The following is a 25725-nucleotide window of genomic DNA, read 5'->3' as shown; positions in this document are numbered from 1 at the left end:
AAGAATCCAACAGTTTCTGTTAGGGAACCGTTGACTGAAACAGCCTGCCTTGGCCAGGCATAATAACCACTTGCATGAGTTGTCCTGAACAGGAGGTCCCCATAAGGAACAGGGTGCTGCCACCAAAAACTAACCGGGAGAATTTGGGAGGGGCCAAGAGGAGAGAGAAGACGCCAGACTATAACATGTCCTGCCAACCTCCCAGAAACCCTCACGCTGGGATCCATCTTGGCTAAGAGATGTGTGCACTATCAGGAAGGGCCTTGAATTGGACCAAATATGGGGACAAGTAAGATGATTGACCAGAGACACCCAGAAAGCTGACCCCACCACCATAAACCCTGAGACTGTAAGCCACGTGGCAGAGCAGTTCTCCTGAGTTCCCTTATCCCACTGCTCTCTGCCCGGGTGCCCCTTCCCAATAAAGTCTTTTGCTTTGCCAGTACGTTTGTCTCCTCGGACAATTCATTTCCAAGTGTTAGACAAGAGGATTGGTGAGGTTGGGTGAGCAAATGCAGACCCTTTAAAGCAATACTGCGTGCTACCCATTCCATGGGCCCCAACTCTCCAGGTTTAGGGGAATCTTCCTACAGCTAAAACATGCATGGGAAACCCAGAGGATGGTACACCATGCGATCGGGAAAGGTTTCTAAAACGCACCAGAGCCCTCTCTCAGGCCCTGGAAGGGTTCCCCCTTCCAGTAACATCTCTAAGTAATTTAACTGCATCCCAGAACAAAGCTCAAGAATATTTATGCAAATACAAAAACATACAGCACCCAGTAGGGTAAAATTCATGATTCTGGCATCCAATCAACCCTCAGCTGAAGGAAAGAAGCAGAAAAGGAAGAGGAAGGAATAAAGTTCTATCTCAGAAATTTTATGGATGTTATAGTCACCTCCTCTCCTATCTTACGGCTATTAATATTTTCTTCTTTACACATCATAGTATTGTTTGAATTATTACAAAAGCATCCATTACTATTGTTATTTTTAAAAACTTGGTCAACAAAATGAATCACTAAAGTGAGAATACCAAACAAAAAGAGAACAAGAGAAATTTCTGCAGTGCTTTGAAAGGATGAAGTTCTCTCTCTCCCTACTTCCTTTGCCTCCTCTTTCTGCCTACCTTTGCAGGAAGTCCTCAGTTTCTTTACCTCCATCTCTAACCTGTCCTTCCTTTCTCAGGTTAACTGAATACAGAATGCATGGCTAGTTTTTGGAGAAAATTTTGTTCTTGTCTTTGATATTTAAATTGGCAGATTTTAACATCTTACACATACTTCTCAAAGAAGAAGGGGTACTTCTCAACAGCCCCTCACTGGTAGTTCAGTGCCTTTTGTTCTGCCCTCTACCCTGCTTCCCCGGCCCTGCTCGTTTGCCTGAAACCCATCTGCCCTGTCCCTAGGCAAAGGGAATTTCAACTTTGGCTGCATCCGTTCAGAGGGCAAACACGTCCCACACCACACCTCCCGTTCTCCTTCAGGTGGAATCTCTTTCTGGCATGGAGTGGGGACGCCTCCGTCAATTGAGGAAAAGTGGAGAGACGTCAGGAGAATGTGGAGAAAGCAGACAAAGGGAGAGGGAGAAAAAGGTACAGGGCCGGAGATCGGTAGATAATAGGACCACTCAGTAGCGGGAGGGAGAAGCGCGTGTAAAGCGACCAGACACCATGGGGACGAGGGGAGGAGAGCGAGCAGAAGAGGCGCGCCCCAGGCTGACCGCCCAGGCAGTCAGCCCTGCATCGCAAGAGGCGAGCACGGCCGGAGGGGTCCGCGGGCGGGGCGGGACGTTTGTTGCCAGGGCAGATCGGGGGCTTAGCGTGCCCCTGCCCGCAGCCGCCCGAGATGAGCGAGGCCAGCCGGGTGTGCTCCGGCTACTACAGCCTCAACCGCAGCTTCGTGGAGCCCTTCCAGTGTCCCCAGCGCGGCGAGGGGGCCACCCTCATCTACTGCTGTGGCTTCGCTGACCTCAAGTACTGCTGCAGTGAGCCGGGCAGCTACTTCCCCTACAAGCACAGCTACATGTGGAGCCTCAGGTGGGTAGGCAGGGGGCTGGCGGCCATGGGGCTGGGGAGGCGACGAGTCGTGCCACGACGGGAGGAGGGAGGTCGCCCGCGTCCTTGCGACCTGCTCGGATCCCCCCGGGGGGACAGGAGCCTCCGAGGGCTGATGAGGGCCCTGCAGAGAACCCACTCGGTGCCACCCTCATCCGGCGAGGGTCGGGCAGTGGCGCCAGAAGTGTGAATACGCCGGGGTCCCCGGGCGAGGCGCGCGCGGGAGGAGAGCGGGCTCTGCGCCCAGAGCGCAAGCAGGGCCGCCCGGCGGGAGCGGACTACTCTTCACTCTCTCTCGCCGGCACCAGTCCGAGGCCTGCGGCTCTGCGGGCAGAGAAAGACAAGCACATAACTTAAGGAGGAGGTTTTAATTCTCTTTTTTATTTGTTTGGGCATTTGGTGCATTTGAATGGAAAAGGAGCTCCTTTGAGACTCAATGTGTTAACCAAAGATCAGAGTATTTTAAGCCTCTTTGCCGGTGAGAAGGAATTGGCTGTATCATTTAAAGTATCAAGAAAGGGAGTGTGTGTGTGTGTGTGTGTGTGTGTGTGTGTATGTTTCGACGCGCACAGGCAACAGGGCTTTGTAATTTGCCCTCTCAGTTGATCTCACACTGACCCCCAAACAGAAGTGGAGACCCACAGAGAGGAAGAGTTTCAGTTGCTGTGATTACACACTCCGTTGAACCTTTGCAGGACACCCCCTTTCTCAACACTTGAGCTCTTTGGCCATTGCTGGAAAGTGAAGAGACTTTCAAAGGTGGTGTCTTTCTTGCCTCTTTTTCCTATGATGGTAATTTAACATATTCCAATTTGTATTTACACAGATATTTTCATTACGAAATGCTTTTCCCCCCTCCACTCCAAAGGACTGCAGACTTAGAACCTGATTCTTTCATTTTGCCTGGAGAATGAATGGGGTGCCAGGGTTACAGGAAAGAACTGCCACCCCACCTCAAACTGTTACTGACAAATTAGCTTATGTCTGGGAGAGAGAGAGAGGCTAACTCTGCTAAGTAAGAAGAAGAGTATTAGTTCTCCCAATCTCCTACCATGGTCCAGACTTTAGCACACATGTCAAGTCTACAGCAAATGACTTTAAATGTTATTTCTTAGAGCAGTAAAGTCATTTGTTTTTGCACACTGCAAGCTTCAAAAAAATCTCAGAAGGAGTGCCTACTTACCAACAAGTTCAACTAACAAATTTGTATCATGCCAGAACAGGAAATGATGACAATTTATCCCTATTACTTGGGGAAGCAATTTGTATTGCACTGGCATATTATCCGGCCTTTCGGAAAATAACATAGTAGCCTAGCTCTGAGTCTTTGGAGGTGTTAATAATGGTGGCAGCACCTCCATGAGAGACTGGCAACTCTTAAGTCAAACTCAATTGGAAAAGTGCCTGGGATTCTCAGGTCCCTGAATAGTTCCAAAGTGACAAGCAGCAGAGGATAGAAAACCTTCCTAAGGTTTATGAGGGCACAAAGGAATGAACAGCTTGCTGGGGTCTTCATTTAGCATTGACAATGCAGCTCAGTTCCTGGGAAATATAAAAATCATTTCAACTGATGGCATCAGTTGGCAATGTTAAACCTGGGTTTCTATATGTATATGTATAGCTGATTCACTTTGTTATAAAGCAGAAACTAACACACCATTGTAAATCAATCATACTCCAATAAAGATGTTAAAAAAAAGAAACCCACCTGGGGTTCTTCCTTAGTTATTGAGCTCTGAGAACACAACGGGAAGGTAAAAATTTAGAACTTCATTTCCCTCATATTCTTTGCTCTCTCCCCTAATTTAAAATAGTCCAACTGTGAAAAATATCCCAGAAGTCATTAGCATTTGTTCTGAGATTCTGCAGCCACTGCAGAAAGGCACAGGTATGGTACCTCCAGGTGAATGAAGTTGCTAAGTAGGAGAATTCATTAATGTGACAGCAGCTACAGACCCTCTCTCAGGGACTGCAAAGCAAACTGCCCTATGGTGCTGTGAGGAAAGCATAATTCTCCCTTTTCTGTGTCTGGCCCACTCCCATCTCTTCTCTTATAAATCCCTAACCTCTAAGGGTTTCCTTTGGAAACCTTCAGGACCTAGGAAAATAATGTGTGTTGCACAGGGCTACGCTTGAGTTCAATAAGTTATGTGTGGAAATGAATATTTTAGGAGATTCCCAGAGCTCCATCTTTATCTAGAGTTTTGCATGCATAAAGCAACATTTCTATAAAGTGGAACTATGACAGTGAAACAGTTTGTCAGTATTATGAAGAACATCCTTTTATAACAGGAAGAAGTGACATGCTTTGTTTTTGTTTTTCCTTCCAATCATGTGGCCTGGTTTTTAAACTGTGTACATGTAAAGTCTGTAATACATACATTGAATTTAATTAAGTTGACAATTTTACTTTTAATTGACTAAATTATTTTTTCACTTTGAAGATGTTTTTAATAACCGGGTTCTCATTTCAGGGATCTTTCCAGATGTCTGGCCTCCTAGCTGCTTTATGAAGCAGATAATGTTAATTAAGTGGATTATGTTCCCATGTGTCTGTGCAGTCCTAACCCTCCCTACACATATGATCTACAAAAGTCAGCTTTGGTGCAAACAAGCATGAAAGAGGAGTTGCCAGAGCCAGGGAGTCTACCTCTTGGAAGAGAGGGCATCAAGTGAGGGCAAACTCCAATTTAAATATTCAACTATATACTGACTCTAGCCAGAAAATTACCCAGTCTTCACTTCTGTGCAGGGCTAGGGGAACTGGGCTGATAGTAATTAACAAGCACAAGAATCTTTTGAAGTCTGCCCTCATGTCTGGCTCAGGAGGCAATCTCTAAATTGCAAGGGGGCTTTATCTCCTTAAATTAAGGATAAGTAGGATGAGCTTAGCCCCTCACTTTTTTTTTTTTTTTTTTTTTTGTGGTACTCGGGCCTCTCACTGTTGTGGCCTCTCCCATTGCGGAGAACAGGCTCCGGACACGCAGGCTCAGCGGCCATGGCTCACGGGCCCGGCCGCTCCGCGGCATGTGGGATCTTCCCGGACCGGGGCACGAACCCGTGTCCCCTGCATCGGCAGGCGGACTCTCAACCACTGCGCCACCAGGGAAGCCCAGCCCCTCACTTTTAATTTTGTTCTTCCTCCCAAAGCAGTGACACACCTAGCACCCCTGGTCAAATTCTCCCTTCCCTCACTTTTGGCATGTCACATTTGTTCGCGCCCTAATCTCTGGGAAATAGCAGAAGCTGAAAGGCAAGACAGGAAAATAATGAAGGAAAAGATCACTACTTTTCAGTGATCATTTCAATGATTGTTACTTTTCAATGATGATTACTTTTCAATGACTACTAATGGATCAAGCACCAGTCAATTATCGTTTATTTCCATTTATGAAACATTAATTACAAGCTAAATACTCTATTAAACACTTTTAATAAGTGTGCACATGACTATGGGAAAGTCAATAGAAGCATCTGCTCTTAAGCAGCTTAAAATCTAATTATAGGTATGTACATACCCACACATACATATTGCTCATGAAAGTAAAGTACATATGTTTGCATATTAGTCTTGCAAGATAATTTTCTTTTTTCCAAACTTCTTTTCCCATTTAAAAATAAGTTCACAGGTTTCTGAAAATTGTATTATTTCTCAAGTGATTAGACTTATAGATAACTGTATCAGAAGGAATTGTTACAAATTTAGTGCAAATAATATCATATTTACACTGCATTTTTAGAGGAAAGTACAAGGGTTTCTTCCTAAATGCTAGAAGCTATTGGTGTTATGCTCTTTTAGAAAGGAAAAATTCAGATTGAACATGAACTTTACATAACTTTCATAAACATTGCTTTCCTTTAATTAAACTTTGTTCTCCTCTCTTGTAATGGTTGTGGTTTTGTATATTAATACATGATAACTCCCATACATGTCTCCAAAATAAAAGTTCTACACTTCCAGTAAACATTTGTTTCACTGTTTTTGCAGAGGTAGATATCTTTCTATTCATCTTTTATTGGTGAACCTAATCTTTCCTCCTAAAATATATTAATAATAGAGGTTTATCTGATAGAAATGTTTTTGAACCATCCCTAGAGAATCATGTGACCTTTTACTGTAATATGAATTCACATGGTATTCTATACCAATATTAACATATAAATGTATAGAGAAATATCATAAGAATTTGATGGTAGAAAAAGGTGAGCCATAGATTTCAATCATATACTGTTTATAATAAAACATAATTTGGTATGAATGACTGAAGCAAGTATTAAAAATATTTAAACCTTTGTTTTATGTGCAAACAAGTTTGTGTGACAGTCACAGTGTTTTTTCTGTTTTCCTCAGCATTGGCGCTCTGATTGGACTGGGAATTGCTGCCCTTGTTTTACTTGCCTTTGTCATCAGCGTCTGTGTTCTTTGCTACTTATTTCTGTATACAAAGCCTCAGAGATTAGACACTGGCCTTAAACTTCAACACCTAGAGGCTATTTCCACTCAAGAAGGTAATCAGTAACTGTTATTTGTAACCAATTACCTGTAGTCTGTTCAAAATAATAACCTGTGCCTGGGTGACAGATCATTCTGTTAGCAATGAATGCTTTTTAAAAATTCAGTTTATTGGGCTTCCCTGGTGGCGCAGTGGTTGAGAGTCCGCTTGCTGATGCAGGGGACACGGGTTCGTGCCCCAGTCTGGGAAGATCCCACATGCCGCGGAGCGGCTGGGCCCGTGAGCCATGGCCGCTGAGCCTGCGCGTCCGGAGCCTGTGCCCCGCAACAGGAGAGGCCACAATAGTGAGAGGCCCGCGTACCGCAAAAAAAAAAAAAAAAAAATTCAGTTTATTATATGTCTTTATAAAACTTCACGTTAAATTAGGTCTTAATGATGAAATACCTTGGAGGGATTGTGCCCAAGGAAAAATAGTGGTAGGATGTAAATATTCTCATGAAAAAATAATACACTGATCCAGTAAATCCACTTTAATTTATTTATGTGTCTCTCAGTTTTAAAGGTTGTATCCTCTTGGAATTTTTAAATTTTGTTTTTGATGGAGCCAAAGAAGTCAAATAGATAGAGGAACAAAATATTCAATAATTAATTGTCAGTGTTGCATTGCTCTAGATTGGTTAGTCAGTAGTCAGTTAGGCATTACCTGTGTGCCTATGGTATGCAGAATTCAGAGGAGGTGTATTAAGTAATTCAGAGTCATATAAAAGAAACTAAAGAATAAATAGAAGTCAGTCTTTGTTCTTGAATAGATCCCAAACTAGTTACGCTATACAGGTATGTGTATGTGTGTGTTTGTGTGTGTAGTGCAAGTATAAAGTAGAAATGTTTATGTAAGGTTTTCAGAACTGAGTCTCTTTGTTATCTTAATTATAATGTGCTACACATACTACTCATTATCATTATGAAACAGAAAGAATTGTTAAATTTTTTTGTGAATATAAATTTCTATTAGTGTATTTTAAAAGTAGTGATCATGAATTTTATTTAGATATACGTATTTTGAATATATTTTTAATAAAAATTTAGAATCTCTATATTACAGATATATATGTTTAGAATAAGACACAGGTGCTCACTAACTTCTATTTAAAAAGAAAGTGAAAAACTTTCTTCCAAAAAATTTAGAAAATTTCCTTCCCATATGCTCCATTTTAGCTGAATCCAGAAACATGTTTATGGAGTACATGCTCTGCGATCTTCTCAAATACACCAGCACCGCATGATTACTTTAGCTCTAGTTTTATTCTCTGTAGAGACCTCAGAGGGTGCCCTGTATCACAAAGCAAGAAGCCAAGATCCCTTTGGAGTTCTTTTTATGAAGTACTGTTTGGAGATTACATGGCCGAATTGACCAGTTGTTAGTTGAATTTAGTCCGATGGCTTAGACTCCGTTTCTCCACAGGCAAAATGAAGCAGTGGATTATCAAATAATCAAAAAGTAAAATAATTTTTGTCTCAATTGCTTAGATAATTTAAAGTATCAGTTCTTAAATTTTATTGTGTGTAAGAATCACTTAGGGAGTTTGTTAAAACCACCAACTCCAGACTCTGCATTTTAAAACAAATAGCTCCTCTTCCTGCCCTGCCCTTGCTCCCCTGCTGTCTACTCTCCACAGAGAAGCCAGAGTGAGCCTGGTAAAACCTAAGTCAGGTCAGGTCACTACTCTGGTCAAAACCCTAATTGCTTCCCATCTTTCAATAGATATGGAGTCCTAAATGTGAACTATGGGGGCTTTTGTGGTCTGCCCTTTACACCTTTATTTCTAGCATCTTATGCCCAGCCACCTTGGCCTCTTTGCTGTTCCTTGAAATTCCTGCCTCAGGGCCTTTGCGCATGCTGTGCCCATTGTCTGGAATGTTTTTCCCCCACTTTTACTTTCTTTAAATCTTTACTAAAAGTCACCTTCCCAGGGAGTTCTTCCCTGGTCACTCAATCTGCATCTTTAACTTCAACATTTCATGCCTTCTTCCTGCTTTACTTTTCTCCTAAGCACTTACCACTAATCAACTATATATTTTACTTACCTGTTGTCCAATTTTTCTCTACTCCAACTAGAAAGTAAGTTCCAGGAAAGTAGAAATTTTTGTCTTGTTTGCTCACTACTGTTTCTCTAGTGCTTAGAACACAACAAATGTTTGTTGAATGAATTGAATGAAGTAGCACTGCACCTCTGTCATAGGTGATCAAAGGAACATGTTTATTGTCACCATTATAGTCATCAAACATTCACTGAGTGCCTCTTCTATACAATGCAGTGTGCTAAATAAAAATTGATTATTTTTCCTGATCTATCTCAGGGACTGCTCCAGAATTTTATTTCAAGCTGGATCTGAGAGCCCAGCAACAGAATTAGTTGGCTTGTTGACTCAAGTCTTTGTAGTCTTATGGCTCTTTAGCTAAGGAGATCCATGAGTGCACATCCTATGTAGTTAGTTGAGGCTACTTTCTTACAATGAAATATCCCCACTCTGGCCCTCTGAAAAACACTATGTTTATCAAGTCAGCAAATTAATTCAATACACCTTTCCTGAGTGCTTACTCTTGGTAAGGCAGAATTTTATATGATCATTGCCTTCTGCTGCTTTCAAATTAGATGATTTTGGGCCCTTTGGTTGACATTAACCAAATAAGACATAGTGGAGAGCAGAAAACGAAATAGGTAATCCAAATGTCACCTGGAATAGGAAGAGAAAACGGTTCATATTTGAAAGCGACCCTTCAAAGTGATAATTAAAAACCATTGCTGTGCCTATCGTTAAATATGCATGCTTCATTCCAGTGATTCTCCCACCGAGGGATAAATGTCAGTGTTCTAGCTAGTGAGAAAACAAGGCTTTATTCCACTTAAGGAATGCCTTAAAGGTTAGGAACATTATGTTTGTGTAATAATTAAGCAAGTAAAATTACATTGGAGGAAAATTGGTTTCACCAGTTACCACTCCTTTCTTTGAAAACTATCTGTTCTTAAGAGTCGGCCTCCCATTATTTTAATTTTTAGAATTGAGACTTTTTTCATTATAGGCAATTTGAATGGCCTAAAGGGAAACGTGCTTTTGTGCACATACTAAAACTGACTTAAGGCACTGGACTTTTTTGTTTCTGTAAATGATAGTAGCATTAAAGAAGAAACAACAGGCCCAAAACGGAGCCCTTTGTGCTAAGCCCCACATCAGCAAACCAAAACCTTACCTCACTGCAGTTTCAGCCTCTCCCAGGAGTGAAATTTTAAACCTATCCGTCTGGAATTTCCTGATCAACACTAGTAAGGTAATCTTCAGGATAGACCCCTGCCCCTCCCCTAAAGGAAGGTGACCTGCCTGAAAAAAAATCCTTTCTTTTGTTTATGACTTCCTTGTCCTATCCCCTTCTACCTATAAGACTCTTCATTTCCTACATCTTCTCAGAGCCCCTTTCCACTTGTTAGATGGGATGCTGTCCAATTCACAAGTCGTTGGATAAAGCCAACTAGGTCTTCAAATTCACTCAGCTGAATTTTGTTTTTTTAACAATAGTCTAATCTTAGACTATTTTGCCAAGATTTTTCTTTCATGTACCTTTGTTCTATTGGGGTTCATTATTTTTAATGTATACAATTTAAGACTTTATACATTTTGAATTGATCCTGAAAATAGCAGGTCTCTCTCTGGTAGTGCCTGTAGAGTTTAATTGGGCTACCTCCAGGGCTCACTTTGTACAGAGGTTCTATTGCAAAGCAATTGATCGGTCTTTACATTGTGTTCCATAATCATTTTCTTTCTTTTTAACTTTTGTGTTTTGAGTTACGCCTGTATCAAATGCCAATGTTTAAAAGAATACCGTGGTTTGTAAGTTGTACTGTATTGGACAAACAGTTCTGAGCAGAAGATGGCTGTGTGAAGGGCATCTTTCTGAGTAGACACCCCTGGGGCGAGGGCTCATTTCATAAGACGTGGAAGAATTAATGGTTAATGGGGGAGCAATTAAAGGGATGAATGTCTTAGATCCCTGCTTCCCAAACTTTTCCACTGGAGAATCCTTAAAGGTAGATAAGAAAGGAATGTGTACCTCCAGAATTCCAAGGGTTAGAATGGAAAGCCCTGGCTTGTGAGTTTTAAATTATGTGAAGTTGCCCATTATATTTTTTGAATTGTGGGAATTTTTAATTTGATTGCTAATATAATGACTTGTTTTACTCTAATAATAACATTATATCCTTTCCATTTCTTAGTAAAACTGATGCTCCAAGAAGATAAAATATATTCATCCTGCGGTTTTGAGTATCCATTGACACCCTAGGGTTGTGGAGAGGGGTGGAGAATCGAGAGGGTTCTTAGAAGCAGAGTTTTTGATGAAAATGAGAAGGGCAGAGAGTAGAGCTGCTTGACACAAATAAAATAATATTGTTGTATGGGAATAATAGACAACTCCAATTATCTATTATTTGGTAGTCTCTTTTGCAAAGGCAGGCAATATAAATGGAAAAGGGTAAGCAAATCAGCAGTAAGGCACAGGTTGTGTAGGAGAAAAGCATAAATTATATATAGAATACTGAGAAAGCAAGCAAATTTGACGATTGTGTATATAATTGTTTGTTCTGCCTGTGAGCAAAATGGGACTTGGACCGTTCAAAATAGTCTACTATATTTCTTCTTAGAAGACACCGTTATACGCCTGGAAAGAAAACCTTTCCCTTAATTCACTTTCATTTTAGGAAAATTAGAAAATATAGAAAAGCAAATAAACAAATAACTTCATCCATGATCCCACCACACAGAGATAACAGATATTAACACCACGGTGAATATCCTTCATGGATTTTTTTTTCTATATATCTATAGATACATGTATATATAACAAAATTGGGAAAAAACCGAATCCTATAACAGCTTTTTTTTCACTGAACAACGACATCATCGTTTGCCAATAAATAAACACCACTTTTAATGATTACATTTTATTACCTTGATGGAGTGCTATGAATTTTTATTCTTTTATTTTGACATAGTTCACACTTCCAGAAAAGTTGCAAGAAAAGTATAGAAAAGGTTGTATACCTTTTCCCAGATTTACTAATTGTTAATATTTTACCTCACTTTTTTCAAAATTGACTTTCTTTTGATGTATACTTTCTGAACCATTTAAAAATAATTTGCAGATATCATGCTTTTTAACCACAAATATTTCAGTATGTGTTTCTTAGGAACAAGGATTTTTTTTCCCTACATAGTATTACAGTACATTTATCAAAGTCAGGAAATGTAACAGTGATATAGTAATATTATCTAATCTGCAGTTCATATTAAAATATTCCAATATCCTTAAACAGCTATTTTTTTCTTATCTACGATCTAGTCCAGAGTTACATCTTGTAATTAGTTATCATATTTCTTTAGTCTTTTGTTTTTGTTTTTTGAAACTTATTTTTATTTTAAATCATCCTTTTACCTTTCTTTTTTTCAATTGAAGTATAGTTGATTTACAATGTTGTGTTAGTTTCTGGCTATACAGCAAAGTGAGTCAGATATATATATATATATATATATATATATATATATATATGAATATACAAAGTTACTATTTTTCCTTTTGCCATTACTAAGTAATTTGTTGGGAGGTATAAAAAAATCCTGTTCCTCCTCCAACTTTCACGCACCCATTGATGGCTCTTGACTGAATCTTTTCATTCAAAATTTCAAGATAATTTTAGAATTATTATTATGATAGCTATGAAATGGTGATTTTCTAACCTCATCATTCCTTCTGTGTTTATTAGTTGTTATTCTACTACAAGGAAGAGCTTTCCCTTTCCCCCTATTTACCTATTAATTAATTTATTAATATCAGTATGGACTCAGATTCTTTATTCTAAAATAGTCTATTACTATCATCATTTATTGATTCTTAAATTATCTCAGATTTGGCCTGTGGGAGCCCCTTTAAACTGGGTCCTATATCCTTTTGAAATATGTCCATCATTTTTTGAGCATTTTTTTTTGCTCTCTGTCACAAAATGTTCTTGAGCAGCCTGTGCTTTTCCCGTTCCAGCCCTGAAATCTGCCATTTTTCCAAGAAGTCTCCAAGAAGTTGCCCTTTTAGTTGGAATGGTGTTTAGAAACCAGTCTGGGTATATCATATTTTATTAAATTATTGACTTTGAACTAGCTTCCATTTTTTTCTATTATACACAAGCATTGAACATTGAAGTATTTTCCTAGCATAAATCCCTAGGAATGGAATTGCTGACCAAAGATTTGGTACATATAAAAGTCTTTGGATGCAAATTGCTAACTGTCCTCCAGAAAAGTACTATTTCATGAGTATTTTTATTTCAAAAGATATATATCTTACTAATATCACTGAGGGAAACAATACAGTGTTTTATTTTAAATTTATCTAATTACGAGCAAGGGTGGACATTTTCATATTTATTTGTCATTTTCTTTGTGGTATATTGTTGCTCATATCTTATACATATTTTTCTATGGGGGTGTTCATTTTTCATTGCTTTATAGGAACTTTCCATACAGTAACTAAATTCTTTTTCACATATATTGCAAGTATTTTTCATAGTTGTTCCCTTTCTAACTTTATGTGACAATTTTTCAACTGTAGAAGTTTCTCCTTTTGTGATTTCTTCCTTTAATTTCATACTTAGAAAGTTCTTACTTCACTTTAAGATATAAAGATATTCACCTATATTTTCTTCTAATACAATACACACATTCACTTGTTTTTTTAACATTTAAATCTTTAATAATCCTGGAATTAAAATTTTTGTGTAAAGTGTGAGGTAGGGATATGCCTTTATTTTTATTTTACAAATGAGCCAATTGTCTAAATATTTATTGGGAAATCTATCCTTGTTTTCTTGCCAATTTAAAATGTCACCTTTGTCATCAACTAAATTCTTATATATACTGGGATCTGTTTTTAGACTTTCTGTTCTGTTAAATTTATCAGTCTGTTTATTCGTAAGCCAATAATATACTTTAAAAATTATTGTAGCTATATAATTTAATATCTAATTAGGGAAGATTTTCTCTTCCTTCCCATTATGCTTCTTTTTCAAAGTTTCTTAGCTACTCTTGTTTCAGTATTCCAAATAAACTTCTGAATCACACTGTCAAATTTTTAAAAATCAAGTGGCATTTTGATGGGTTTTGTACTAAATTTATAGACAACTTTGGGAGCTATTTTTCTTAGTAGCCTTAACATTGATTCAACCAAATTCTACTCAAAACATTTATTAATTACGCTGCCACATTACTTTTAAATGCCATTCTTTGTTTCAGAGAGGCTTTAAAAACTCACTGAGATCTTAGTAAAAGATGGGGTAATTTGAACTCAATGGCAGAAAAGGTCACTTGTGTCTCCTAAAGGGGCCTTTCTACTGAAAATAATGAGTCTGGAATTTCCTACAACTCTTTTTGTTTCTAGAATGTAGAAAACCAAATTGCTCAGCAGAGCTCCTGCTACTTTTAGCATTTGTGAGTCCTCCTCAGGGAGCAGGGTTAGGCAATGCTGGCTGATGCTGGAACCAAAAAGCAAAATAGAAGCCAGTCTCTCAATTGTGAAAATCCATTTAAAGGATTTAAAATATCAGCCAAATTCCTCTGTGAGCTATGTTAGTCATCTATAGTTGAATTTAACAATGCAGAAAAGAAAAAAAAATGTCCAATTGTGGAAAAAATAGGGTAGGAAAAACATTTCTGGAGAGAACTGCCTTCATTCCTTGATGGATGGGCAAAGCAAAAGGGCAAGTCTAAGATTCTAACTTTCACAATGAATTTTTAACTGTATTTACACGAGATACCTGCGTATCCTCCAGGGGAAGGCAGGGCATTGAAGAAGGGAGAAGTCAATAGGTCAGGAGGTCAGTAGGCAAGTTTTGCTCACTTCACCATTTACCTCAGATCCAGTTCTTTGCATCGTATTAAATTTAAAGGGAAAATGTCCCCTAGTAAATAAAGAACACTTTTAGGGTGCAAATTTAAGATTGCTTGTTTCCACTAGAAAGAAATGCAGGGTGAGTGGGATGTGTAGATTTCTACTAAAGTGAGCCAGCTGATTAGTCATTGAAGCTGCTGTTGGGCAGCAGATAGGTAATGCAGAAGCTAGAAGGACACAGGCAGACAATGGCAGAAAAGCTTAATTATCGCTCTGCCACATAGCCAGGAGATGAGACCTGCAGAGGGCCCAGCATTCTTTTGATATTTTGAAATGGCAGGTAAGAGCAGAGTTCATAGATTTATAGGATAAATGGATCCCTGAGGAATGCTTCTGAAAATGAATGTAAAATTTAACTATTATAGAAAAAATATATTGGCCTAGTTTGTGATGAGGATAGGCGGATTTTGTTTGATGAATTTGATTTAAATGGCAAATTTTATTTGCTTGATGAATTGCATTTAAATTTTGGCAAAGGCCAAAACAAAGCTTTAATTTAAATGCCAGGCTGAGAGGTATAGGATTAAAGGAAGGTTGAGATTTACATATGATGACCAGACTGAAGAAAAGAATAAAAATGGGACACTAGCAGCAGAAAGAGCAACTAATGTCAACCCAGGAAAGCACAGTGATGTTGGATCTTCCCAGTCTGCACTCAGGTAAAGAAAAGGAGAAATTAAATTAAAAAAAACCCTTTATATGTAACAAATCCCTTAAGAGCTCAATGGTATAACAGATTTCTTGTTTAAAATTTAATCCATGTTGTAACCTCGTGACAGAAGAGGCAGCTGGTTTTATCCCTACTCTGTTGGTTAAGAAATTTGTTTCTATTTATTAAAGGAAAACTAGGAAAAGGTGAGGTTGCTGAGACTTTTCCTCTTCTCTCTTTTAAAATCATTCCAAAGGGATGCAGTTAGCTGGACTCTGATATCACTACAGCACAGCCCACTTACAGCAGTTGTTTTTTCCATAATATGCCCAATTAATTCTATCTTACCAGAGGGATATACATTGAAAGCACGTTTGGACTTTTATAAGCTGCAGGAAGAGAGGGAACACCAGGGTGTTGACTTGCTAATCAAAGCTCCTGCTTCAAATAGTGTCAGTATGGTGTTTATATCAAATCTTTTCTTGTTCCTGTAGCAAATCAGTTTGGTTAGGGGAACTGCATTGCCTTAAGAAGCCAATCTAAGAAATGATCTTTGTACCTGCACTGGTTAGAAGGATCCAGTAGTCAAGGAAATAATGAATCAGGGCTGGGGAGTGGGGGGTTTTACAAGTCCTAGATGAAGGAAAATCTATTGATAGGATACTGGAATGCATTTTGCAAGCAAGCCTTTAAATCTCAGAGGGCAGTAGACAGGTTAAACTCGTTGTTTCCAGAAAAACGCGTAATGGAAACCAGAGCTGTCAGAATAGAGATGGCTTAAGAGAGAACCCCAGACTAAGGGGTTCTTAGAGAGAACCCCAAACTAAGTGAGGAAATAAATTCCTGAGTTTAACTCCCATAAAAAGAAAAAAAAACCCTGTATGTGACAAGGTAGAAAAACCACCTTGAAAGTCTCACTAGAATATTAAGAATTTAAGTATGTAAAAACCTTAGGAAACATGAAGGACTTGAATTAATCAAACGTTATAGTCTTCAGACTTCCAGGATTTCAAATAAAAGGTTAAAATTTTAGATGTTTGGGCTTCCCTGGTGACGCAGTGGTTGAGAGTCCGCCTGCCGATGCAGGGGACACGGGTTCGTGCCCCGGTCCGGGAAGATCCCACATGCCGCGGAGCGGCTGGGCCCATGAGCCATGGCCGCTGAGCCTGCGCGTCCGCCCCGCAACGGGAGAGGCCACAACAGTGAGAGGCCCGCGTACCGGAAAAAAAAAAATTTTTAGATGTTTAAAAAAATGCTAGAGGGGCAAGATAGGGGAAGAGGATTAAGAGGCACAAACTATTATGTATAAAATAAATAAGCTACAAGGATATATTGTACAGCATAGGGAATATAGCTAATATTTATAACTTTAAATGGAGTATAATCTATAAAAATATTGAATCACTATGTTGTATGCCTAAAACTAATATGATATAAATCAACCATACTTCAATAAACAAAGAAAAGAAATGCTTATATAAGATACAGATTCTGCCCAGATAATATGAAACTAATTTACATCTTAAATCCTTGGTCTTTTACCTTTACCTGCTGTGATACCGGAGAGTACAAACAATACTGAACCAATAAAAATAAGCCTACAAACATTTTGTTTTTCAAATATTACAAATGTTATATAAGGAAAATAGTTTCAAGGGTCTCTCTCTCTCTCTCTCTCTATCTATATATATACCCCATTACTTAAGTATTTAGTAGTTAAATTTGAATCCATATATCTTTTAAAGTCTACTTTGCAAATAACAGTCAAGAATTTATCAGGTCATCAAATTTTCATGCTAGCTTTCCCTACTACATTTATCTTAAACAATTTTGCTTGCTGACTGGGCAAAGAGCTACTTGCCAGGCTAGAAAATGTTGTGCCTACAACAAATTAACTTTTTGTTGTTTTTGTTTAAAAATCAAATTATATAGTCAAAACATTATGATTGGATGTTTAGAAGTAGAACATTAATTTAACACCAAAAGAGTTCAGATGTAATGAAATAAAGCCATATATTGTACCGCTCTAGGCCCTATATTTTAAAATTATGATACTTTTAATATTAGCCCAGAGAATAATGCCACACATGTTTCAGGCCTATGGGCAAGATCTGGGAGCTGTAGTGAGACATCACCCTTCAAAACTTATCAATAATATTGCTCCTTTGAGTGTTGATCTATGAAAACCACCCATAGTGAGGGATGTCCTCCGTGACTCTAGAAAGCAGTCTATACAATTAGTTATAAATGGGCAAAGCCAGGCAGTATGAACACACTTAAAGGTGAGGCTTAGACTTATCTAAAGAAAAAAAGGGAAAAAGTCATATAAGAAGAGAGACTAGATGGCAAAAAAGTAGAGGAAAGCTACTTCTAAGAGTGAAACCTCTTGGCTAGTGAGTCCCCCTTCCCCTCAGGTAGGTTTGGAGCAGATTTTCCAAAACCTAAAGGACAAATACGAGTTTTTCAAGCAAAGATTAGAGAGTTAGGGATATCAGGCAGCTGGAAGTATGCAAAGGCATGGGGCAGAGAGAGAGCAAGAGAGCAGGCCAAGTCTGGGGAGCCTGTCAGTCAGTATTTCTGTATGTCTGAAATGCCAAGTACCAGGAAGGGAATGGGGCGAGCTGAGCCGGGACAGGGAAGTAGGGCTCATCCTCAGCCTAACCAAGAAATTAAGATTTGATCCTAAAGAATTTTAAGCAGAGAGAAGCTGATAGTAAATGCTCTGAGGAAACATTATGAAAGTAGTAACTATTATTGTATTGCTGATAGTTTTGCATCTTTTCTCACTTAACATTGTATTCTGAGCATTTTCAATGTAATTAAAAATTTCTTGGAAATCACTTTTTCAGATTAAATGGCTGCATCATACTTATGTATAATTTAGCAATTTCCTTATTATAAATTTAGGGTACTTATATTTTTTTGGTATTGAAAAGAATCAGTGAATATCTTTATAAGTTTTAGAGCTCATCTCTTATGGTTTCCTTGGGAACTTCATGCAAAAATCACAAGGTAGGAACACTCCAGACTTAAAAATAAATGTACCAGTTTACACTCCCATCATGCCATCCCACTGGCCCTGCTTTCTAGGGCCAAGCAGGACATCCCCCACTATGGGTTGATTTCATAGACTAACACTCAAAGGGGTAATATTATTGATAAGTTTTGAAGGATGATGTCTCACTACAGCTTCCAGATCTTGCCCATAGGCCTGAAACATGCATGGCATTATTCTCTGGGCTAATATTAGAAGTATCTTGTTTAAAATGTGGAGCCTTGAGTGGTACGATATATGGCTTTATTTCTTTTCTTCTGAATTTTTGTGACGGTAAAATAAATTACTTAAATTGGCCAAGAAAGATTTTATCTGTTCCTAATTGAGACATGAAAAATGGTAATTACCTTTTGAATTTACATTTCTTTCTGACTAGTACATTGGAGATTCAGTAGATCTTTTGCCCATCTCTTTACTGATTAAGAGGTGTTAATGTCTTACATATTGATATGTAAATTCTGGTTATATGTTAGACATGAATCATGTGTTCTAAACATTTCTTCCCAGTTGGCTTTCAATCTTGTCTTTTGCAATCTACAACTTTAAAGTTTTTACTATGCCACACTTTCAATCTTATCATTTCACTCAACAAATTTATTGAACATTAGCTATGTACAATGCAATTCTTCTGCATCATCAATGAAAAATATAGTAAAAGATCTCTGGCATGTGGTGCTTACATTTTAGTGAGAGGAGACAGATAATAAACATAATAAAAAGGTAAATTATATTAGAAAATAAATGCTATGGGAAAAACTGGAGAGCAAAGGGATTGGGGATGGGGTGGGGGGAATGTAGGTTGCAATTTTAAATACAGTGTTTAGGTCTCATGGAAAAGGTGACTTCTGAGCAAGGATTGGAAATTAGGGAGTTATCCTGCAGACAATCTGAGGGAAGAGCATGCCAGACAGAGTGAACAGCCAGTGCAAAGGCCCTGTGGCTGGAACATGCCTGAAATGTTTGATCAAAGAGGTTGGGAAGACAATCTGAGGGAAGAGCATGCCAGACAGAGTGAACAGCCAGTGCAAAGGCCCTGTGGCTGGAACATGCCTGAAATGTTTGATCAAAGAGGTTGGGAAGACAATCTGAGGGAAGAGCATGCCAGACAGAGTGAACAGCCAGTGCAAAGGCCCTGTGGCTGGAACATGCCTGAAATGTTTGATCAAAGAGGTTGGAGTGAATGAGAGGATGAAGTAGAAGAAGATGAAGTCAGGGAGATTAATGGTGTGTGTGTGTTTGTGTAACGGAGGGGTGAAATGGAGGGTTCTTTGCAGAGGACACGCTTTGACTTATGTTTCAAAGGATCACTCTGAGTGTTGTGCTGAAAATAGAACAGTGGTAGCAGTGAAGGTGGTCTAATTTGGATGTGTTTTAAAAAATGTAGTCAACAGGCTATCAGATAAATTGGTGGTGGGGTTGAGGGAAGAGGAACCAAGACTGACAGAGGTTTTTGTCCTGAGCAACTGAACACATGGAAGTTGCCAGCAATTGAGAAGAGGAAGACTGTAAGTGGATTGGGCTCTTTTTTTTTTTTTTCCCTGGGAATGATCCAAATATCAGTTTTGGACTAAGTTGGAGATGTCTGCTAGATATCCAAGTGGAGATGGCAAATTGAGTCTGGAGTTCAGGAGAGGTGTGGGTTAGAGATACATATCTGGGAGTCATCAGCAGAGATGGTATCAAAAACTGTGGGACTAATCAGCCTAAGATGCTTGGGAGAGGAAAAGGGACCAACAAGAAAGATGGAAAAGGAGCAATGGTGACACAGGAGCAAGTCAAGGAAGGGTGGCATCTGGGAAGCCAAGAAAGAAAATGCTGCTGATAGGTCAAATAAGATGTGGCTTGTGAGCTGAACTGTGGGTTTAGCAACAGGGGGTTATTAGTAACATCTGTGATTTCTTGCACTGCTTTTACATAATTATAAAATTATTTAAATATATTTAAATTTGTATATATTGGTGAAATATATGACATTATTTTCACACTTAATTTTTCTAACATCATTCATTGATTAATAATCCATTTCTTTGCTATGAGCTTGTTAGTCTAACTTCTGATGAACAAATATCCACAAATATCCACATTCCTCTACCTTTGTGCATTTTGGACTCATTTATATAGAACGAGTGAATGGGATTGTGGGATGAACATGCTCTTTTTAAATGTTACATCTCAACTGATTATAATGGCAAAGCCTTAAGATTGTTGTAAATTATTATGATCGATTTTAGTTTTGTTCCCTTTATGCATAAGGACAGTCACACTTTTATTAAGCAACCCAGAAACTGTTACCTTCTGACCAAATGTGTAGTTTCCTCCGTGGAAGTGTGGAGAAAGAAAGGTAAGCATGGAAACGAAATCCTTACTTCTGTTACTGAGTATTTCCCTTATTTGACTTTCAGGAGAAAATGCTCAAAAACAACTTTGAAATGATTCAATTCTCACTCATCCATAAGGTCTTTAGGACATCATATTTCCAACGTTCCTAAAAAGTTTATTTTTTTAAGGACAAATTTTAAAGTAAGATTTGATGTCATAATTTCAAATAGTTATTTCATTTTGTTTTGTGTATTTGCAGGCAGCTCAAATAGAAAAACCAAAGCCCCCAGTTCAAATTCAACAAATGAAACATTCTATGAAGCTGATGATATAATTCAAGAAAAAACAATGGATATGACACAAATCAACACTGCTTACTGTTAAATATCCTGTGTTGTAAAAGCTCACTGGAGAGATGGAGCAACAAAAATAAAGAGTTCACTTCAAATACAGTTTGTAATAATACTTTTCAAAAACTCACCACGCACAAAGCAAGACACAGCTGCAGTTTTGATCATTCAATTAATTTATTAAACACCCACTAAGGTTTCTGATAGATTTCCATGTGCATAAGTTTACTTTTATTTGCTAATTAAGATGTTTCTACATTACATGAAATTATGTTAATACTTCAGGAGAAATAATAGAATTTATCAATAACAAGATAAGCACACCTATGTCAGTGAAGAACAATGAGAAGTTTATGTCACATTACCAGCACTTCACAAGTTTCTCACACCTCGAGGCAGTTATTTTTATAAGAGATGGTACTAGATAAGTAAATCTCGGGGAGGGGGGGGGCCTTATGAATGAGAAGTGGTGTGTTCTTAAGTCTCTTAGAAATCAACCTATGCCTTTTTTAGGGGATTTGCTGTATTATTGCCTTTATAAAAACTAACATTCAATAACAAAATGTATCACTATGTATAATCTGCATGATAAATATTTTCTGCAAGGGATAACCATAACAAAAATCCTTCACTGATAAAGTTCCTAAGGAATTTCTAGAATGAAAGTTATAAAACAAACAAGTTAGTTTTCTGGTCCAACCTAAGGCTACTGCAGTGGTATCACTTAGACATCTAGAAATAAAACCACAGTTTCTGCAAATTAAAATTGTTTTAAAAGATTTTTATTCATAAGTGTGATTTCTATTATAAGAACACAGACCTGGTCCTATAATGGAATTCAATAGGAAAAAAAATTAATTTTAGGCTGGCTCTGCTGAACACATCTACCGTATTGTACAAAGTTTCTGTAGTTAGAAGACTAGCCTTTCAAAATGTGTCAAATACAGCTTCTCTGGTCTGCTGGGGGAAAAGAAAGGAATGCCTTATGGCTCTCAGGTGTGCAAACTCAGGGTTAGAAACTTTTGGCCATTAGCCTGTCAAAATTTCTACTAAGAACTGGGGATTCCAGTGCTGTCCAGTAGAGGTTTCTGTGATGATGGAAATGTTCTTTCTATATCTGCACTGTCTGGCATGGTAGCCACTAGCCACATGTGGCTTACTCAGCACTTGAAATGTGGCTAGTGCAACTGAAGAGACACATTTTCATTTAATTAATCTAAATTTCAATAGCCACATGTGGCTACACTGACAGCATAGTTCCAGATCATTATTGCAACACCCTACTGCCAGTGTTGGATTTCACATTCAAAAAGAGCACAGTATTGCCAATGTTTAAATATTAAAATTGCTCAGAGTGTGTGTGAAGTCTGAAAGTTGAAACATTTCCATTACAAAAATGACATGTGGTCATAAAAGCAAAGAATTTTCATCTATTTTTGTGAAAGCACATAAAGTGTGGGTACTTCATCTTTTATCCAGCTTTGATAAAAAAACCCCAGAAAATTGGCTATCTTGATACACAGATATTAATAATTATATTACTGATTAGATGTTGCCTCAGGTGAAAATCTAGGTTGAGAAAGTTAGTTAAGGCACTGGTAAGTCTACTTTTGTTGCTCAAGGGGAAGAGCAGAGGCCAGACAAGAAGCAGGAAACTTAGAGACTCAGGGCCAGCAAAATGCTCCTGGTTCCCAACCTGTGGGACAGGCAAACTGGGGCTGGGCATGGCTGCATGCATCACGGGCTGTGCTCTACAAGAGGCAACCCAATTCTCTGGCGCTCTGCAAAATTTTAGAGGAGTTGGGAGGAGACAAGTGAGGTCTGAAGATCCTGGGCTTCGCAAGTGAAATTATCATTGAGCTGGCCTAACAAACCCTACTGGTCTTGGATGCCAACTGCCCAGGAAAATTGAGTCTCAGCACTTAGTATCAGTTGGAATCTGTGGAGCGCTCCCTGCCAAGCCAGGAAACCTGGGGGAGAGCAACAGGGCTATCTAGTAGACCAGCTGGTGTGTGTCACTGTGACTTTGAAGCAGTTGCACTTCGTAATATTGATTTAAATATTAAAATAGTCAAATCAATATTAAAAATATTAAAAGAAGCCTTACCAAATTACGACGGTCTGCCTTGAAAAATATATTCTAAAGGATTTATATCGACTGAAAATACTAACATAACAACACAATATATTCTGTCAGTCAAAAATAACCTAAAATAAAATTAAAAGCAAAACACATTTCAAATTATGTACATTTGCATGTAATTCTGGGGATGGGTCTGATTAAGAATATAGTAGCTTCTCAGAAGACTGTAATTTTTAGAAATCAGAACTTAGAAAAGTGGGCCTAGAATAAGAGATCAGATAATAGACTATCAAAGACTCAAATTATTTTCTATGTGGGCTTTTAATGAGACTAATTTCATCCTTTAAAACCTGTGGGATTGGATTATGAAATGGATGAAACCAAACCTCAATAAAAGTCATTTCTTTCCTTAAAACTCTCTAATGGCGTCTCTTGCTTAGAGATAAAGGCCAAGCTCCCATACATGGAACATAAAACCTCCTTCTTTTGTACCTGAGAACTTAGAATGGTGGTCTCGATTCTTACCACTCCTGCCCCACACAGGGCTTATAATTCTTGACACACACGCCCCAGCTTTTTCTATTGTGGGCTTTGTTCACTGTACTCATTCTGTCAACTCCCACTCTCATCCTCAATCAAAATGCACTGCAGGCATTACTTTTTCTAGGTAGCCTCTTCTAACTTCTCCAGACTATGTTAGGTACTCCTGTGTGTTTCTATAAACCCAATTACTGCACTTAATACCTAATGATGAGTTCTGCTGTTTCTCCTACCAACTAAACTGTGAATTCCTTTCAGGGAAGCAAATGTGTCTTATTTATCTCCGTATCCCTGGTATTTAACGTAGTGTTTGCCATGCTAGGCACTCAGTAAATGTTTATTGAAGAAAGGACTCAATGGCATTTAACAAGACTATTATTGATAACTCTTCAATCTAGTTTAATTGAAGGTAACCTAGGCCTATGTAATTTTAGACAGAATGAGTCATAAATACAGACACACACAGTTGTTTTACTCACTGATGTTTTAGCCTCAAAGAACCAAAGATGTAAACAGATATGTATTAAGTATGAAGAACTGGGGATCCCTCTGAGAGCTTTTAGCCAACAGAAGATATGGAGAAAAGAAATACAGAACTGTATGGGGCATAGGTCCATCAGCCTAAAAGCAATAGTCTCAAAGTATTCAGATAATCAGGTTACAGATACAAATCTAAACATAAATTCTGTCTGCATCTAGTGAAAATAACATACACTGGGTGGTAAGGATATTAACCAAATACCAATTATCTGCTTAAAGAAGTAACATGTGTTTAACAGTTACATTAATAAATTCAACTTTTACAGTTTACAGAATGCTACCTGCTTATCTGTAACAATTTATAAATGAATATAATAATTTATATTCTAAATGAAAATAATTTCTAAAATAATATTATTTGAAGTATTGATAATCATATATATTAAGAACTAGAAGGGATCTTAGAGATAATTTGGTACAATATTTTATAGATGAAAGACACCAAGGCCCAGCGAAGGTAAATTACTTTGTTGAAGGTCACACAGGTAGCCAGAACGACTAGGACTTGTGTTTTTGGCCACCGTGCGGCATGCGGGAATCTTAGTTCCCCGACCAGGGATTGAACCCCTGCCCCTTCAATGTAAGTGCGGACAACTAGGACTTTTGGATTTTTACTATTAAGTTCAGTTTTCCTTATGCTACATATTGCCTGAGAGGAAATGTCACTAATTTTCTCCTACAATATATTAGTGAGATTTGCAACCAAACCCAATAATAATAACAAGATCACTTCAGAAGAAAATTACTTTAGTAAAAATACATGAATTTTATTCAGATGAGATCTTTCATAAACTATTCTCAGACTATGGGAAATTTACTCAAGAATAATTCCAAGAGTTTTTTCTGGGGAAAAAAATTACTGAACGTTAAAATCTTTTAATTTGCAAACTCTTATTAGTTAATGAGGCCTGAATTCTATATAACTCTCCCGAGCCACTGATTGTCTCAGCATCCAGATAACAAATCTGATAAGCCAACTTATTATCTCTACAATTAACAGAAGTAAAACTTACAAATAACTGGATCAACTCTTGTGTCACTACAAGTATCATTTTTAACCATGTTACACACTCAATAGGATGAGACCATATGTTTGCATGTAGCATTTTCTAATAATTTTTTAAAGTTTTTTTTTACTTATTTTTTTCATACTGATAACCAAAGGATTGTATTTTCCTAAAATATAGTTTTCAAAAATACATAAACTACAGCAAAGGCAAAACAAACCCTTAAAAACCTAGTAGCTCTGTGTTTCTCTCCAAATAACTGACTAAGCTATTTAAACAAAAGGATTTCTTTTTAAGGAGGCCATAGGACTAAGTTAGGTTATGGAAAAGCTACAAGTGTGAGCACTTCCATGGCTGTAATGTTAGAAAAGGGATGTGGATGTAGCTTCCCTAGAATCTGCACAAGGTAAGCATATGCTAAGAGGAGTTATGAGGCTCTCCCAGTCTTACCGAGGTCATACCAGATAGGAGTGCTGGGTGAAGGAAGAATCAGTACACCTTTCCAGCCTGTGAGGTTATGTGTACTTACCTGATTTCATCGTAATGAATTCACCTGCAGCCATGTCTGTAGGCTACCAATTTGAAAATTTATAACTGCACCACAGTGAGGTACTTACAATCTTCGGTGCTGTACCATGATAATTAGTTGACTTTCGATGCTGCTACAATAAGTATTTAACTTATTG

General features: G+C 38.0%; 2 protein-coding genes across 5 annotated transcripts in view; one reads left to right on the top strand and one right to left on the bottom strand.

The window, feature by feature from the left end:
* SREK1IP1 (SREK1 interacting protein 1) overlaps positions 1-25725 on the bottom strand; it is an 85117-nt gene that overhangs the window by 2078 nt on the left and 57314 nt on the right. The window contains exon 6 of one of the 4 annotated variants that reach the window (XM_049707957.1): positions 2013-2379. The exons of 1 other annotated variant lie outside the window; for it this stretch is intronic. In XM_049707957.1, the coding sequence (XP_049563914.1) occupies positions 2207-2379 (173 nt within the window). In that variant the 3' untranslated portion in view covers positions 2013-2206. Of the gene's footprint in view, positions 1-2012; positions 2380-8743; positions 9246-21027 lie in introns of those variants that run through there. 2 more of the 4 variants (XM_049707960.1, XM_004270744.3) reach the window with 2 other exon arrangements.
* On the top strand, positions 1847-20903 carry SHISAL2B (shisa like 2B). Its single transcript, XM_004270743.3, has 3 exons — positions 1847-2037; positions 6407-6564; positions 20779-20903. Exons 1-3 carry the CDS (start codon positions 1847-1849, stop codon positions 20901-20903), a joined length of 474 nt encoding a protein of 157 aa, XP_004270791.1.

Source organism: Orcinus orca, chromosome 3, assembly GCF_937001465.1.
Source record: "Orcinus orca chromosome 3, mOrcOrc1.1, whole genome shotgun sequence".
Classification (NCBI taxonomy): domain Eukaryota; kingdom Metazoa; phylum Chordata; class Mammalia; order Artiodactyla; family Delphinidae; genus Orcinus; species Orcinus orca.
This window is presented reverse-complemented; position numbering and strand designations above follow the sequence as displayed.